The 19,818-nt window shown below is 41.0% G+C and overlaps 1 protein-coding gene across 1 annotated transcript in view; it reads right to left on the bottom strand.

The window, feature by feature from the left end:
* Window positions 1–19,818, bottom strand: part of pygb (phosphorylase, glycogen; brain) — a 109,008-nt gene that overhangs the window by 57,661 nt on the left and 31,529 nt on the right. Inside the window, exon 7 of the mRNA XM_084322210.1 lies at window positions 19,646–19,728. Coding sequence (XP_084178336.1) covers window positions 19,646–19,728 — 83 coding nt within the window. The remainder of the gene's footprint in view (window positions 1–19,645; window positions 19,729–19,818) is intronic.

The following is a 19,818-nucleotide window of genomic DNA, read 5'->3' as shown; positions in this document are numbered from 1 at the left end:
TCGAAGCGGGCATGGCCACCTTCATTTCACTATATGTCTTGTGTATGTATGTGATGAATAAACCTTGAATCTTCTCTCTCTCTCTCTCATTCTCTCTCCCTCTCTCTCATTATCTCTCCCTCTCTATTTCTCTTCTCCCTCTCTCTGCATCTTGATGACATTAAAACACATAGAAAATCACTGCATGTGTTTTTATTTATGTTCAGTGTCTAAAGCTTTGCTTTTATCTAACTGTGTCTGTATTGTTATTTGTAACCTTGTAGACACTTTTGACTCTTTACTCAACTCTGCATTCTTAAATGAAGCCATATGCGCTGTGTACTCTACAAACACCTACCCATGTTTATTTTAATTAGATTAGATTACATTCAATGTATTGTCATCATACAGCACAATGATGTACAGTACAACAAAGTTTGGCATCCAACCAGAGTGTAACAGTAAAGTGCAATAGTAACATACAATGTGATTAAAGCTTCTATCCCCAGGCCATCAGGTTGCTCAACGAACAATAACACTATGCAACAACCATCAAATGCACACAGCACACACATCCACACGCACACACTCACTTTAAACAAACAACACACTGCAGCACCCACTCTCCACACTTTAGAACACTAAACACACTTTATATTTATTGGTAAAGGATTTGCACTACAACCCATACCTCAGTACACCTTACTGTAAATTGTACCTAAATTGTACCTCATCCCATTCTGCTTTGCACTATATAATATTAGTATATTGCATAGTATATTGTATATTGTATGGTAACTCAGTTACTTCTATTCCGAACAGTGTACATATGTATATACTGAACACTGTGTCTACGTACGTGACTTCTATTTTTACTTCTATTTTTACATGCTATACTATTTTATTTCATACTTGTCTTTTGTCTAGCACAGTCTCTGGAGCGTAACAGAAAGAAGCATTTTGTATAAAAGTATTCTGTACTTCTGTATGACAACTATTAAAGAAACTTGAACTTGAACTAAACTGGGTATAACATATATAAATTAGTACTACTGAGTAATAGTGCTAATCAGATGTATGTACAGAGTTGTAGTATTAATATGTACAGTGATACAGGTATAAAGACACAATGGTAGTAAGTCGTACTGACCAGCAGCGTAAATAGTAAGAGTAGGTAAGGGATATGTACAGATATAGATATAAAATCTACAGAAAGCTAAAAAGGATTATATGCAGGTATGTACAGACAGATGTTGATATATAATAATTGCACGTAATTAATATATATATACAGCATTATTGTACATTCATACAGATTGCTAGGTGTATAATTAGGTATATATATCATCACCACAAGTTCTATTATCATAGCTGGGGCACCAGATCGACGTAAACATACTGTAAGATGCTCTTTCCGATGCCACAAACACAGTGCTGTTTAGCACGTTACCCTCACACAGGCGTGTCAGATTCAGCAAGGCTATGACTGGGTATAGACAGAAGAGTTGCTCAACAGACTTCCTTCTGCCAATAGCTGATGTGTTAGGGTTTGTAACCGACCCCAAGCGCAACGGCACAGAGAGAGTTGTTTCGGAGTTAGCCAAAAACAAGGGCGTGTTTATTCTCAGAGTCACAAGATTGAATTAGGTGGAAAACAGAACAAACTGGGAATCTGGCATGTGAAGAATGTTTGCGGCTCTGCAGATTCTCCCAGACGGTGATGGTGAAGAATTTGCCTGTGACGTCGGAGCCGCTCTGCAGATCCCCCCAGCATACACTCCAGGCGGAAGCGGAGAGAGAGAGAGAAATCCCAGTTAGCTCAGCGCACAATAGAAACGGAGAGGTGACTGATCCAAACAATAAATCCAAGTGACTTGATCTTCGGTGTGATACACACAGTTAGCAGTGTCCAGAGAAAAAAACAATACGGTAATCCAAAGAGTAAATCCAACAACAAAAAATAGGTGAGAACAGTATAACAAAAACGGGATCTCTTCGGTGTTTCACAAACACACAAAAAACTGGTGATCCAAAAAGACTGTTTCAAAAACTCACCAAAGCGCAACGCGTAAAGCGGGCAGATAAACGAGGCGTAGCTTCGTACGGGGAATCAGGTTCTCCAAGGGATACTTCACGAGAGTCCTGGAGAGCAACAGACAGCGAACGGGAAAGAAAGGCAGATGCAGGGAATATTCAAAACGATCCAACCACGATATTAGGGGGAAAAGAGTATATAAAGCCCTCTGGGGCGCTGATTAGAACACACATCAGGTGCGTGATGGTAATTGATACTTGACTTAGAAGTGTGCGTTCGGCCACGGACCAATCATCACAGAATCCTCACAGAAACCTTAAAGGAACGGAGCGTGGCGGGGAATGCAATTAATCAACAAAGTACCTTAAAGGAACGGAGCAAGTAGGTGGGGAGCGGACAAAACCTCACATGATGTGCTTCATGTTACATCTGAGTGTGACACTTGAGTGGCGTGTGTGTGTGTGTATGTTTGAGAGAAAATATAGTTCAATTAATGAGACACTGTGGTAAACACTACTAGCCCCTGTAGGCCTGTTGAGCCAGAGAGAGAGAGAGAGAGAGAGAGATAAAGAGAGATTGATTGAATTGATTGATTGATTGATTGAAAACTTTATTAACAGATTGCAGAATGGGTACAGTACAGTACATCTCAATACATACAATTGTTAAGGGGATGCAGACCAGAGAAAGACTTTCGTCTTGTTTACATCAGGGTCCCCAATTTTCAATTCATCGTAACATATATGACATACAGATAGACAGTACTGCTACATCTATACATTTATGACATACCAGATTTGCAAATACAGTACTGTTTGTGATACGAAAAGAGTCCAGAAAAGAAGTATATACATTTGACGTAGAAACTGTACATTGGAAAAGGTTGGGTAGAGAGAGAGAGAGAGAGAGAGAGAGAGAGAGAGAGACAGAAAAGGATGTGTGTGTGTTTGTCCAAGAGGGGAAAGGTTAATCTAGAAGAGAAGAAGAATGAAACAAAGATGTCTCTGCCTATGCATGTATTTGCACGTAGTCAAGCACTGCAAGTTGATCAGTTAAGTTAGTCTTCACACGTGTGTGTGTGTCTGTGTGTGTGTGTGTGTGTGTTGGTTCCTCATCACAGAACCCTGTTGTCCTTATTCGGTCATGACTGAATGGAATGAACCATGTGGCCTTGTGGATGTGTGAATATCAGACACACACACACACACACATTTTAATACTTTATTTGGTTCCACAAATTATATTACATAAACAGGGAATCAAATGTATCGGGGCCAAGCAGCACTGAACACTTAAGGGTACACATAGCACCTCCTTCTCCACGTGGCTAAGCTGCCAATAATAGCTGAGACAGAGCAATATTTGTTTGGCTTTTCTTTTAGACATTGCAGCAATTCTCAGACCGGTCATGGTGCATTTGTGTACATGGCCAAGACTTCCGAACACAAGTACACTATATCTACACCTATACCCAAGGTCAGCCATCACACTGAGCAGTGGTTGGTATTTGATATACTTGTCCCGGAAGGCCTGGTCCATGTACAGATCAAAGGTACAGCCTACTTCTATGACCAGCACCTCCCTGTGGCTGGTGTCAACAAAAACAACGTCCGGTGTATTTGGTATGTTAGCAAAGACATCGTGGTAAGGCCAAACCACTCTGGTTTCACTCTGGCATGTTTGTACATTGCTGCACTTGCACTAGATGGTGATATGTTCCGTACCACATCAGACACGCACACACACACACACTGCCTGTTGCAACAGAGAATGAGCTGTTGCTTCTACTTTCAGCATATAAACACAGATAATGAGCTGTTGCTTCTACTTTCAGCATATAAACAGATAATGAGCTGTTGCTTCTACTTTCAGCATATAAACACAGAGAATGAAACTGTTGCTTCTACTTTCAACATATAAACACAGATGAAACTGTTGCTTCTACTTAAATTATATTTTTCCCCCCTCCCATCCCAATGTTAGTCGTTATGCCAATTCCCAATCCCCTTCCTGGTCGTTGCGCACTCTACCCCTATCACATGCTTCCTCCGACACATGTGTAGCCAGCCCACCGCTTCTTTTCACCTGGCAGCGCGGACTCTCAGTGGGGGAGTGTAACTCTACTTTTAACATATGTCGTGGAAATATATTATCATGTTCTTATATATCTGTTGTTTTATCATGTCATACAGCTTGAGTTTCACTCCGACCGGATTTGCTGGTTAATGTGTGTATGTCTCTTTAAGATACTCTATCATTTTCTCAATCATAGCGAAGTTGCTGTTTCTACCAGCCATGGAGCCAGAACCCAGGGTCATGGGAACTGTAAGATGGAGCGCTGTTTTCCTTCCAGGCTTAGCCATAGCATAGTCGTATTATTGGTTTCTCTAACCAGCCATTTTGTTTTCTTCTACGTCATTTTCATGTATTCAATTGTATGTCTGACCAGGCCTCTGGGTCAGTCCCTGTCAGACGCTAGTGGGTAAACATGTCTGTCTCTGGCGGGTGACTGGCCTGGCAGCGTGGCCACGCTGTCATGAACTTTCTTTATTAAATAAACCTTCTTATTATTATTAATAATGACTCAGAATGATTAATGTAAGCGGCTCATCGTTTGTCCTTTAATAATTCCCATTACAGATGGCGACGAGGTGTTTTTTTAACCGATGGGTGTCGAGGTCGGCCGCCAAACGGACTCTGCAGAAAGGGTGAATCCTGGAATTCCGGGGGAGTGCTGTCTCGAGGCTCCTCCGTGCGAGACACCGAGGGGAGAGAACCAGCTGCGCCGTCCGCTTGGCTGTCACCTCCGGCATGAACCTTGGGGACGCGTGATGAGGAACACTCTGTGAGCTGTTGACATTCTGATTTCTGTTTAAAACATTTTTTGTTTTTAAATTTATAATTAGAGGTCTAAACTAGAACATGGTGCCGGTCAGAGCTATTTTTTAAATGTATATTACTATGTGCTCTGCAGTGGTTATTTTTTTCATTGTATTTGTGTATTACTGTGCTTGGTAGACTGGCGATGGTTTTTTCTATAGTTTCTCAATCTTGGTACGTCCCGAATGTATTAGGCAGGGATTAGGCTCGTGCCTTATAGACGGGGTGCGGGGGCCTACCACGAGTATAATAAAATATGTTGACGACGAGAAGAATTATGGGGTATTTTTTTTTAATTAGGTTAATATATATTTTAGAGCGATGGGGGTCGAGTTGGCCGCGAGCCGAGGCGCTATGCGGGCAGGTTGAAATCTTGGGTTTCAGGGAAAGCGCTTTCTTCTCCTCAATACTCCCCCGCACATGGGAAGGGAGTGAGGAACCGCCTGCTAGCGTCCGTTTGGCTGCCAACTACGGCTAGAATCCATGGGAGCGCGTGGGGGAGATATTCGGTGAGCATTCTGTTTAGAAGCGGTTATTTATAAAGTAGCCATTCTGTTTAAAAGCGGTTATTTATAAAGTGGCCATTCTGTTTAAAAGCGGTTATGTATAAAGTAGCCATTCTGTTTAAAAGCGGTTATTTATAAAGTGGCCATTCTGTTTAAAAGCGGTTATGTATAAAGTAGCCATTCTGTTTAAAAGCAGTTTTTGTTTCTATCTATAAAGTAATTATGCGAGTGGGGTATTGAATATAGGATAATGTGTGTAACCCCCCTGTGTTTCCTTGAGTACTGGGATTTAAGGGGTATGTTCTGGCTGTACGCTGTTTACAGGGCTTTTTGTCTCCGAGTGCTCAGGAGGAACCAATTTTTGGGGGCCACATAATTTGTACATAGTATTGTTTTTTTTGGGTACCTTTTTATGGTTTTCCTCTGGACACTTTAAATTAAGAGGTATGTTCCGATAATTGGCGTGAATTACATTTGTATCCGAAATAACAGGCGTGTGCAAAGTACTGTGGGTATAGATTATTGATTTGATTTTTGTGAATAAATATGACAGGATCTCAGCTTGTGGGGTTTTTGACTTAGGCATAAGTGACCATTACCCCACAGTCTGTGTAAGAAGCACAAGACTGCCAAAAACAAGATCTCACACAGTTTTAAGGAGGAATTTTAAATCTTTTAATAACGAATCATTTTTAGATGATCTTATTCTTTCTGATACTCATTGTAACACTGAAATTGATGTTCAGTTAGCCCTGGACTCCTTTGTAAATACATTTAATTTATTAGTTGACAAACATGCTCCTTTTAAAAAAGTCCGTATTAAAGATAGAGTAATACCCTGGTTTTCTCAGGAATTGTCAACCCTAATTAAAGACAGAAATGCTGCATGGTCTCGGGCAAGGCGTTCTGGAGACCCTCAACATTGGCTTTCTTTTAGGCAAATTAGGAACAAATGTACTGCAGTAGTAAGAAAATCTAAAACTGATTACTATCTGGAGTTGGTTACAAACTCATACTCTAATCCGGCAAAATTTTGGAGTGCAGTGAAGGTGAACAAAATAAAATCATCTAATTCTTTACCCTCTCATATTAAAGTTGAAAACTGTGTGATCTCTGAGCAGAGTGAAATTTGTGTTGCCTTCAATAGGCATTTTGCGGAGGCTGGTAATTTATTTAATAGGAACTATAATGGACCTTGTCCTGTTGATTCTGATTGTTTGTACCCTGTGGGCGTCACTTCCCATTTCTCCTTTCAACCTTTTACACAGTCAGCTGTATTTGATGCTTTGCAATCAATTGATGCAAAGTGTTCTACAGGTGAGGATAACTTAGAGTCTTTTTTTATTAAGTTGGCTGCACCAGTTATCGCTGAACAGATTACTTATATTTTGAATCTCTCTATCTCATCAGGTAGATTTCCTCTAGTTTGGAAATCTGCACGGGTGATTCCTTTACATAAGGGAGGTGATAGGGATAACTTAGATAATTATCGTCCTATCTCCAGGCTACCTTGCTTAGCTAAAGTCCTGGAAACACTAGTAAGTAAACAACTCAAATATTACCTTTCAACTAACTCCATACTTAGCTCTCAACAATCTGGTTTTAGAGCCAAACATAGTACAACATCAGCCATCACTTTGGTTACAAATGACATTATTTCAGCATTAGATAAGAAGAAACATTGTGCTGCCCTCTTTGTTGACTTATCAAAAGCATTTGACACAGTTGATCACTACTTACTTCTAAAGAAACTATTTAACATTGGGTTGGATGATAATGCCTGTGTCTGGTTTCAGGATTATCTATCTTCTAGGCGGCAGTGTGTGAAGTTAGGTCAAGCACAATCAGAATTCTTGGCCATGACTAAAGGTGTGCCACAAGGTTCAGTTTTGGGTCCTGTCCTTTTTACAATTTATATTAATGATATTGTTTCTTCTTTGTATGGATGTCATGCCCATCTGTATGCTGATGACACAATTGTGTACTGTATTGCAGACTCTGTACAGCTGGCCTTTGAGAAATTGCAACTTTCCTTTTATGCTCTACAGGATGCCCTTACTAGTCTTAAATTGGTTCTTAATGCTAGTAAGACAAAGTTTATGTTATTTTCAAGAGCAAGGAATATTAACCTTGATGATGTGAGGATATCTACTGTCAGTGGCTCTTGTATAGAGAGAGTCACTGAGTATAAATATCTTGGCCTGTGGCTTGACGAGAAATTAACATTTAAGTTCCATGTGGAAAATCTTGCCACTAAACTGCGACAGAAAATTGGTTTCCTGTACAGAAACAGATCCAATTTTCCTCTATTTAGTAGAAAAAGAATTGTGGAATCAGTCTTCTTATCAGTTTTGGACTATGGTGATGTAATTTATAGGCATGCTGCGGCATCAACTCTTAAACCTCTGGATTCTGCATATCACTCAGCTCTCAGATTTATAACTGGTGACAGATATGATACTCACCATTGTGTCCTGTATGATAGGGTGGGTTGGCCTTCTCTTGCAGAAAGGCGCAACAAACACTGGTATTTATTTATTTTTAAAGCCCTTATTGGTAAACAACCTGTTTATATCTCCTCACTGTTAAATTGGAATATTGGAACCTATTCAACTCGATCGAATGACTGGATGGTTCTTAGGGTTCCTCAGATTTGTTCTGAGCTAGGGAAGTCAGCCTTTTCCTTTGATGCCTCTAACTCATGGAATGTCCTTCAACTCACGCTAAAATTGGAGGTTCTCCCTTCCCTTGGAATGTTTAAATGTATGATTTCAGACCATTGTGTGACTACCTGTAACTGTTTTAGTTGATATTTTAAAATTATTTTTAAACGTTTTTAATTTGTTTTACTCTGGTGTTTAAATTTCTGTGAATATTGTTTTTATTATGTACTGTACAATCGTCGTTTCTGTAAATGAGGGAAACCTCAGATGCTTACGATTTTAAATAAAGGTTGAAATGAAAATAGTGGAAACTAAAGTGATGTTCATGCAAATAGTTTTAGGCACTGATTCTGGAAGTATATGAGAAGGTTTAGATTCTGTGGGTTTCCTAACAGAGAGGCGGGAAGTTGGACCGTGCGTGGGATGCCAAAAGATAGGGGGACAGGGGCTTATGTCGTGTGATTGGTTTTCCACTACCTTATCTGGTCATACTGCAGTTTTTCTGAAAAGAAATAAGATAGGGGCATTGTATCCGAAATAACAGGCGTGATACGTATCCGAAATAACAGGCGTGATACGTATCCGAAATAACAGGCGTGATACGCTACTCCACAGAGCTTTTTTCTCGAAAGAGTTCAGAGGAAACGATTTGTCTGCCACATATTTTATTGTGGGTTTTTATTTTTTGTCTTTTATTTTCTGTTTGGTTTTGTTTATTTTTTGTTTGTTTTTGTTTGTTTTGTGTTTACCTAGAAAATGGAAAATGTGGACAGTTTAGAGGGGCCAGAAAGGGGGGCCTGTGGGGTCATGACGGGAGAAGCTAAGAATCTGTTTTTCTGTCTTTTCTCCCACGGTGTGCCCGGGGCTGGATTTTGGGCTCGGTGTCTTTCCGTGTGCGTCACCGCCACCGGCCGTCCCGTCTCCTATCCGCTGGTCTCGCCGGCGACCATCAACTCCGGTGCGCCGGGCATTGGTATAAAGACTGTGCCTATAAGGAGGTGTTTGAGGGGAAAAAAGCACAATGGCGTGCGGAGGTGCAGGACGGGACGGGCCCACAGCGCATTGGCTGGACGTACGGCGGGGAGACATCGACCTGAGCTCAGGCAAAGTATAGCGCACACTCACATGCACGCACACAGATCGATGGAGACACAGGTACAGCAATATATTAACCCTTAGGGGTCACGCTGGAGCTTTGAACCCGTCGGCGGACAACAAAAGAAATTAGAATCCCTCTTAAATGCTCAAAAAGGACATCTTTTCAGAAATCGATAAAAATAGAAAAATTGCCATTTCTAGTGCTTTGACATGTAAGGTATACGTCCCCCAACTTGCTAAACCTAATACGAATTGTAAATACGTTTAATTCTTGCTAGATGGCATGATTGTAATAATCTCCATTTTTGCGATAAGGACTACAATCGCGTCACGAAACGCACATACATGGACGCGCGCACACACACAATAGCGGCGTGTGCGCTGTGAATAGGTGTTACACTTACACCCCCGCAGAGGCGTGAGACTGGTATCAGAGCCTACCCCCCCATCCAAATTCTAAACATAATAATGTATGAATTATCTGTTGCAATAATATCCACGGGACTCGACTTTTTGCAGTCGTTTCTCCTCTCCTGCGTGAGGAGTCTGAGGACATTCGCGGACATTCTCTCAGATAAAAAAAAAAAAGCTTACATACACATACACACACTCTCGCTCTCTCTCAATTCAAATGGGCTTTATTTAACATTAACTACTGTATGGCAGAGTGCGTCTGTGTATACGAGGTATGAATGATCACTGGCTGCTGTGTGACGAGTTTGCTCATCCGCGCTGTCGCGCTATATAAATCCAAGTCATTATTATTATTATTATTATTAAACACGGACCGCTTTAGTTGACAAAATTACATACATTTCGGGTCATTTCATAATAGCAGTGTGGACCAGCTCTGTAACCAGCTCTGTAACAAGTACAACGCATCTCGCTAGTTGACAGCTTACGCATGCACCCGCGCTGTAGTAAACACGGTGCTTTAGTTGACAGCGTTCGATGCGCTTTGTGAAGGAAAGATGACGTCGCCTCTCTCTCTCTCTCTCTCTCTCTCTCTCTCTCTCTGTCTGTCTGTCTGTCTGTCTGTCTGTCTGTCTGTCTGTCTGTCTGTCTGTCTGTCTGTCTGTCTGAGAACCCAGGTTGCTTTCTAACCTATATATATCTCTCTCCCTCTCTCTCTCCCTCTCTCTATCTATATCTCCCTATCTCCCTCTCTCTCCCTCCATCTCTCCTCTGTATCTCCCTCTCTGAGACTACTCCCGGTCTGAGTCATGTAAATCACAAATCATGTAAAACCCAGATTCGGCTCAAACAAGGGACTAAACACGTTTCGCAATTATGCCACAACAATGTGGAACGCCCTACCCAAAGCTGTAAAGGAATGTAAATCACTACCCACCTTCAAAAACACTCTCAAAGAACACCTACGGGAGACTGCAATTCAAAACTGGCCCCTACAAATGTCCTAACCCAGTTGTACAATAAAGACCAAGCATGGCTATTCCAATGTACAGCCCCACCCAACCCCACCCCACCTACCCAACCTCCTCCAATGTACAGTTTCCATGTCAAATGTATGTCAGTACTCCAATGTACAGTGTCCCCCCCCCCCTACCCAACCCCCCCACCTCCAATGTACAGCCCCACCCCACCTACCCAACCTCCCCCAATGCACAGTTTCTATGGCAAATTTGTAATGACTGTACCAGAATGTTTGATAGGACATTGATTGAAAACTATCGTCTCAAATTTGACAATTGATGGCTTATTTTGAAGGTATGAATCTGTAATTTTATATTATGTAACAAAAAAAAGGGGGAAATTCTCAGGAGGAGGAGCTATTTAGGTTAGACTATTTGTTGGGGTGTTGCTAATTGGGCAATTCAGTTAATTCTCCTCAGATCATTCATGATGGAACATAACGTGATGAAATCATGATATTGTGATACACAATTATATCTGAATTGGTAATAACAAGCACATAACTCGCATTTCTCAAAATATCTGATATATTGGAGGCTGTCGTGTCACAAGTGTTAATAATCTGGTAGATCCTGATGCCCATTTGGCCCAGTGCAGTTTCTAACAACCCACATGTCTGTTTCCATCAAGGCAGCCTACCTTCTGTAAGAGAATCGGCTGGGTTTTCATGGAAAAGCCATCCATTCTGGCTGCTCAGTCCTGATCCAGCTATAAAGACCACAACATATCTAAAGGCTCACTGTGCATTACACCTCATAGTCCACTGTCCATGTGCCTGACATTTAAGGTGTGTATGTGTGTGTGTTTTGTGTGTGTGTGTGTGTGTGTGTGTGTGTGTGTGTGTGTGTGTGTGTGTGTGTGTGTGTGTGTGTGTGTTTTCAAAATATATATCATTTGAATATTCATATAATATGTACACTTAAGTAAACACATTTAGATGGTAAATCAGACTACAGCTTTGCTATTATGGAACGAAATGTAAAATATTGTAATGTAATGTATCAACAAGCTTAACAAAATAACTAATACTGTCTCATTCGCTAAATGCATCATGTAAAAGAGTTCAGTTTTATCAAAAGCCTTCTCACTATCTTTTTTTACCCCAGGAGGTGAAGAAATTCAAGCTATTGCGATGCTATAGCAATATAATAGTGCTAGCAATTGTTTTATCATTATAATACTTTTTAAACCGATGTAATACAGTTCTTAGCATAGCTATTGTGTTATTTTGTTAGATGATAGTTTACTTTCTCAGAAATCTAACATTAGCTACTAGCTAGGCTTAGTCTATTCAAAATCATTAGATGTCTGTGGGGGGCGTATTACCCCAAAACAGGAGAGGCATCTTCCCTCAAAGGTCCTATTCTTACACTTTCATGGATGACAGTATGTCGGTTAGTATGTTGGGAGTTGGATGTGTGTCTGAAATCTTATACACCAGAAGGTCTTACAAGAGGGTACTACCAAAGTCTGTCTAGAGAGAAGATGGTTCACTCTGCTTCATTGTTGATAACAGGGACTAACAAGATGAACAAGATCTGTGCCCTATCTCTTTGAATGGGGAGTACTCCATATTTAGTGATAGAAAAATGCCTTTTCCCCCAAAGTAGACCAGCTTCTATGCATGCGCCACCTTCCTTGTGTGATATTCTATTCCAGTTGTCTTTGGTCTTGTTTTCTCTGGTTATGATCATGTTATTAGTGTGTGTGTGTGTAAAAAAACTAATAATATAATTATTATAAATGTCGCTCTCTCTCTCTCTCTCTCTCTCTCTCTCTCTCTCTTGAAATCAACTGAGCGCCCTCCAACCAAACAAGGCCACTGGCCATGACAACATCCCCTCCAAATTCCTCAGAGACTCAGCAGCAGCCATCACCCCAGTCATCACACACATAATAAACCTCTCCATAAAACAGGGACACGTCCCCAAGGACTTCAAAATTGCGAGAGTAACACCCCTGCACAAAAAGGGCAGCAAATTAGACCCGGGTAACTACCGCCCTGTTTCTATCCTTACATCCATCTCGAAAGTCATGGAAAAAATAGTATACGAACAGATCGAAAAGTACCTCGCGGAAAAAAATCTAATCTACGAATTCCAATCTGGCTTCAGAACATCCCACTCCACTGACACGTGCCTTCTCTACTTGAACGACCACATCAAACAAGAGGTGGACGCGGGCAAATACTGCGGCATGGTCATGCTGGACCAACAAAAGGCCTTCGACACTGTCAATCACACCATTCTGATTGACAAGCTAAAAGCAATTGGTTTTGATAGTTTATCAGTGAGCTGGATACAATCCTACCTGGAGGGGAGGGAACAGATGGTGGAAGTAAACGGTACACTATCCCCCCCCCTCACAGTGAGCTGTGGTGTTCCACAAGGAAGCATACTAGGAATGTGTGTGTGTCCCCTTCCCAACCCCCCCCCCCCCACCTCCAATGTACAGCCCTCACCCAACCCACCCAACCCCACCCCACCCAACCAACCTCCTCCAATGTACAGTTTCTATGCCAAATGTATATACACTCCTTTTCTGGACACTTTTGTATCACAAACAGTACTGTATTTGCAAATCTGATATGTCATAAATGTATAGATGTAGCAGTACTGTCTATCTGTATGTCATGTATGTCATATATGTTATGATGAATTGAAAATGGGGGACCCTGATGTAAACAAGTCGAAAGTCTTTCTCTGGTCTGCATCCCCTTAACAATTGTATGTATTGAGCTGTACTGTACTGTACCCATTCTGCAATCTGTTAATAAACTTTTCAATCAATCAATCAAGTTACACATTTAGTATGTATTTAGTGAGGTAAATGAGTACAAGACATGTTTCACAGACACACACACACACACATACACACACACACATACACAGACAGACAGACACACACACACATTAACATTTACACATTTACACATTACATTTACATCTAGTCTAGTTTGCTTATTTTTTTTTGATTGATATGGTACAGTACTGTAGATACAGACACAGACACACACACACACAGAAACACACACAGGCTAGGCCTCCTGCTGGGTCCATTCACTGGAATAACAAAGGAATGACTGGGCCTTTGCTCAGGTGTGAAATGGTGCTAGTGACAATGATCACATTGAATTCTGGCAGATAGCTGAATGAACTTGGATCTAGTTCAAAGTCCTATACTGAAAAGGTGTTAGGATTTTACCAGAATGTTTGATAGGACATTGATTGAAAACTATCGTCTCAAATTTGACAATTGATGGCTTATTTTGAAGGTATGAATCTGTAATTTTATATTATGTAACAAAAAAAAAGGGGGAAATTCTCAGGAGGAGGAGCTATTTAGGTTAGACTTCTAAGGGTTAAGGCCATGTGAACAAATCACTGACAATGGGCCTTCTGAAATTTGTATTAGTAGCTCCAAAGTGATCATAAAGTGTATAGGGTTTAGGTATACCTTTGAGACTGGGATTTAAATACATTTCAATATATACCCTGTTTTGAAAAAAAAAAAAAAAAAAAAGAGAGCAGCCATAAAGGCACAAATATGGGTAATTATTTTTATTAAATGCAGGATAGAATAGAAACAAGTGCATACTGTAGCACAGGCTGTGCACGCTGTTATATTACATAGAAATATTTTCCTCTGTCTGTGTAGGCACACACACACACACGTTTACATGCACGCACGCTGTGATAGGGGATAAACAATTCGCTATTTTATCTGCATCGTTTGTGTTTATCTGCATCGTTTGTGTGTGTTGACATTGCCATGGGTGAATTTACGTCAGTTAGTATCTTGTTATTGACAGTAGAGCTGGACTGTTTTTGCTCATCATCACATTGTATCAGCCACCAAAATACTCATCAATATTTACATAGATTGACACTTGTGTCTGTGATCAATACATAGAACTTATCCATACTTAAGTGTCGAATGTGTTGTCGTTATACAGCACAAATACAGTAGGCCTACAGTGGGAATACATGTGGCAAACATAGTGAGTCTATGGAGAGCGGTCTATAGTGAGAGTTTAGAGGGAGATGACACTGGGTCTAAAAGGACTTATGTGCGCTATCATACAAGTAGTGTAACGTATGTTGTTTTACTTGCTACTGCCGGAGAAATTGGGCTGCTAAATGAGGATTAGAGATCAGTAACGTTTTGGTGGTGTTCGTTCAGTGATAACAACATTGGCTAAATAGCTAACAAAATGAATACAACATATAGCGTGGCTAACGACACAGAATAACGTTAAAACAAGTGCATGCATGATTGTTTACAATAAGCGGGTGGTCAAAGGACTGACATAACGGGTAGATTGCCTGCACACCACGGGGCACACAGGGGTTCCGCGAGGTGCCTGATGGGAATGTTTCTTTAAGAACTATTGAACTAAACAAATAGTCTATCTAGTGCTTCATGTGTATACAATAAGTGCTTAATCTAATAACATGAACTAAAAAAAGAAGTCGATCAAAATGTCTTCACACGTTTCGTAAAGTTATTATAGGAACTTTATCAACTTGACGTCCGCGGCAGGCGTCATTGCTTTTACCAACAGGGTTCCCAACGCGGCTCTGGTTCGTTATCGTTTACAAGGGAATACAAAGCGGCTGTCGTGATAATTACACAACAATACTTCCGGTCCGGTCGGTGGGCTTCATAATAAAAGTCTAGAACACCGGAAAAGACGGAGCGGTGGGCTTCAAAATAAAAGTCTAAAACACCGGAAAATAAGTTTATTTTGTACAGCGTTTTCCTCAGCGAGTACTCGAGTACATCATGTGATCAATCGATCTGGATTATTTTTGCCCATCCCTAGTTTATCCTGTGCTGAAGTCTCCATTCCAATAGAGATAGTGTATATTTTGTTCTTTATTTTGCTATACATTGCAGCAAGTCATATTGTTTATTGTTGAAAAGGATCCCCATTAGCTGTCGCCTAAGTGGCGAGGGGAAGCCACTGTATATATATATATGTATATATATATGTTATGTGTGTATATATATATATATATATTGGGGGGAGAGACAGGTATAATGGGGGGGCAGAAGGAAGGGGCTTCACTATGGAAATGTGCTTGGAAGACACAAAACATAACAACATGAGATACATATGACAATTAACAATGTAGACATCATTATCAACATCAGCTCACATATTTAAGTAGTGCATTCTTAGGTGGTATTTGAAAGACACTTTACTATTCAATTTACTTATGTTCAGTGGGCAGTTATTCCAATGATTGATGGCACGATGAACAACAGTCCTCTTTAAAGATTTTGGTATTGTATGAGAGGGCGCTGTCATCAGATATCAACGTAGTATGTGCGTTTCTCTTTAAGAGAGGCACACATTAGCCAGTCAAAACAATTTGGTTATGATCTATGTTGATCCTTGCTATAAGGCCATAAGTGACATTGTTATGGGATCCGCTCTGTTTTCCTTGTAAAGCAGCCATAATAGTCATTTCAGCCAATCCTCAGGGTGATGTTCCAGTTCCTTCCACGTCATATGTATATATTAATTTTGTATTAACGGTCTTGCGGAACGAGAGATCGTCCTCACTTGGTGATCGGACATTTGTTTACATGGTCTGATCTTCAACTGTGCATTCCTTATCAATTGATCTATGTGAGGAATTAAATCTATTTTCTATTTCCTTATTTCAACTTTTGGACTCAGAACAAGTTATTGCTCATTATTATATTATTAATCTCCCATTTGTTATGACGCCAGCTGTAATAGTGTGTTTTGGGACAGGCGAGTGGAAGAGGTACATGCGCGTTCACAAGTAATGTATGCTTGTGGATAATAGAGTGGATATGTATTAATACTCCCAGATGAAGGTAATAGGCTAATGTGTTGGACCTGAAAGGCTGTCCCTCCTAGTTGTGGGCTTTCAGAGGCAGGGCAGAGGGAACAGAGCGAGTGGAGAACAAGACAAACCACTCAAGTTAACGTAAAGCTGCAATACGTAGTTTTGGGATAGAAGTGGGTGTGTGATAGTATCTTTAGAACCAAATTATCAGAGTCGCAGTATATACACGGCACTCCATTTGCAACAAAATAGGAAGAACAGCAATATTCTTCACTAACAAATTACAGGACAATTTGCTTGTGTTATGTCAACTGAGCTTTACAAAACTGTCATGGGAGATGACCACAGCTAAAACGGTGCCGGGTCAGAGAAATCAAAATGTGCATGGTTTGCCTATGAAGAGGGTGATAGAACAGTGGTCCAGTAGATGAAGCACCACGCCCTACAAAGCAGAGCAGAGTGCAGGCTGCAGAGTCTCCCATTTTCACAAGAGATGTCGCTCACCAGAGTCTCATCTGCTCTCACTGCTACTATATATATATATATATATAGGTTGTTCTATTTTGGCCTAGGTGCTTTAGTTTTGTTATTGACCTTTGGAGTCTGGAACACCCAGCTCTCACCCTTTTGTCCATTTAAATAGCTGTTCCAATAGAAATTGTTATTTTTGATAAACTCCTGTCTTGTCCTGTGTCCACCACTTTGCATTCAAGGCCTACACAAGCCATACTTTAGGCTTGAATGTAACATGGGGGCTCTAGCGGGTCTTCAAACAGGTGAGGATGCTCTTAATTTATAATTTGATTTGACCACTTATATGCTGTTTAAATATTTAGTTTAGTGGACACCACAAGTAGGTACTTTCATTGTTTTCTGGCTGTGTTTAGCTTCCTGTGTACCACGTAACCCTGGGGCAGTCATTGAAGGGATTAGTACGATATACTTGTCTTGTATTATACAATATACTTGACAGTATATGGTCGATATGATCTTTGGCTGGTAGCAGGTGTGGTTGAAGAATGCTAGGTCTACAGTGCTTTCAGTATAGGTAGGTTAGGGGGCCGGAGTTAGAGATGTGGTGGGCCTAGCAGTCCTTCTTTGGCTGCAGTGTAGGTTTTAGAAGCTATTTGTGAGTCATATCAGATTGTAAGGAGCACCTGTTTGGATTGTTTGGGTTTGTTTGTTTGAGTTTGTTTATTAGATGTTGCCTCACTTTGTTTGTGTTGCTGAAGAGCGTTCGTTCCATTATTTTTGGGATAAATGTCTACATATATATATGTGACTTCACAGGGTTAGTCTTGTGGGTGGTATGCATTACACAATACAATACACACATGTACAGATGCGGTTACTGTAGCCTGCTCACTCTGTGCCACCCACACCCCCATTCACCAACTCATTTTAAATAAAGAGGTCAAGTATACAGTACAATGACCTATCGCAAAATCAGAAATGGATGTCAGATGGAGCTTTATAATGGAATGACCTTCGTCCAGCTTCAGGAAAGGGAGATTACAGCCAGCCACTCATATCTCTCTTTTGTCTTTTTTCTCCCACGTACACCTCTCCTTTGTAGTTTCTCAGGGGGGGTCCTCCGTCTCTGTGCCAAACCAATGCCCGCCGGCCCTACTGACCACTGCCCCAGTGAGAGGAAGCTGCTCCCGGAGAAGCATATGCCTATCAGCCTGCTCTAGCATGCAGCTGGCCTACTACTCTAGCCTGCAGCGGGTCTACTGCATGCTCTGGCCTGCAGCTGGACGCGACGACGCAGCTATGAGCTACATCAGACACTGCCCAACAGCTGACCACAGCTGGGCCATCACTGGCCGAGTCATTGCCGAAGATAAAGAACTAAGACAGTTCAATCCTAACTGCGATTCATCAACAGGCTTTTAATGTCGGAGGATAAGACAGTTAGCCTGTTTTCAGTTGTGAAAACGAACCAAGGACGGTGCGAGAGAACAGGCCATCTGAAACGACGAGGGAACCATCAGACTGGATCGGCCCGAGGGTGTTAGGTGGCGGAGAGGGGGGGACCTGCCTGAGATTCAACAACTGATTAAGAGGCAAGTCTGACCCACATCACATTACATTATCTCAGAAATATTAAGTAACAATGTACTGAACTTTGTTAAAGAATGGAAATGTTTTTGCAAATTGTAGTTTTGTTTTGTTTTAGCTATCTGAGGGTATAGCCTTGAGCTTTTCCTCTGCTTGAGAGATTCCAAGCACTGTGCAGTTTGCAGTCACGTGTTCTTGCTGTAATCTGTTTTCGCTCTACTGAAAGGGTTTTGTGAGAATGTTTTTGTTTTGAATAAGGGGAATTATGATTCTGCAAGATACTCTCCTGTTTTTTCTTTTGTGATTTCAATTTTTCAGCTTGGTGGTGGGAGAAGTATGGCCTTGACAAAACCAGAGGCTGGACTGTACCCTTGAGTCCTGCAACCACCGTCTGGGCATTTGCAAAGAGACGCTAATGATGGTTGCTGTTATGACAACTTCTCTTTTGCACGTGACACGGGGTCTATGCAGAGGACCTTTTGTTTTTTAGATAATAAAAATAGTTTGTGCTGAGTTTAATGATGATAATATGTTTGTTGTCTTTATGAAATGATAATGATTGTGATTAATATTATCAATAGGAGGGAACTGTCGTGGAAATATATGATCATGTTCTTATATATCTGTTGTTTTATCATGTCATACAGCTTGAGTTTCACTCCGACCGGATTTGCTGGTTAATGTGTGTATGTCTCTTTAAGATACTCTATCATTTTCTCAATCATAGCGAAGTTGCTGTTTCTACCAGCCATGGAGCCAGAACCCAGGGTCATGGGAACTGTAAGATGGAGCGCTGTTTTCCTTCCAGGCTTAGCCATAGCATAGTCGTATTATTGGTTTCTCTAACCAGCCATTTTGTTTTCTTCTACGTCATTTTCATGTATTCAATTGTATGTCTGACCAGGCCTCTGGGTCAGTCCCTGTCAGACGCTAGTGGGTAAACATGTCTGTCTCTGGCGGGTGACTGGCCTGGCAGCGTGGCCACGCTGTCATGAACTTTCTTTATTAAATAAACCTTCTTATTATTATTAATAATGACTCAGAATGATTAATGTAAGCGGCTCATCGTTTGTCCTTTAATAATTCCCATTACACATATAACACAGATAATAAAACAGCATTTCCCAACACAGTGTGATCCAGCCTGCGGTCACGTCAACTCACATTGTCGTTTGGATAGAGAACTCTGGTGATGTTTTCTGCCAGGCTGCGATCCAGGACAGCTTCAATGTAGTCCCCAACGTTGACTGTGTATAAAGGCAGAGAGCAGCCATTCACTTTACATATCAAACAATTGTGGAGGACATTGTGTCATTTGTTTCTCTCACCAATTTCAC

Source organism: Notolepis coatsorum (genome assembly GCF_963971535.1).
Source record: "Notolepis coatsorum genome assembly, chromosome: 9".
NCBI lineage: Eukaryota > Metazoa > Chordata > Actinopteri > Aulopiformes > Paralepididae > Notolepis > Notolepis coatsorum.
The sequence above is the reverse complement of the archived record's forward strand: the minus strand, read 5'-3'. Positions and strand labels throughout refer to the sequence as shown.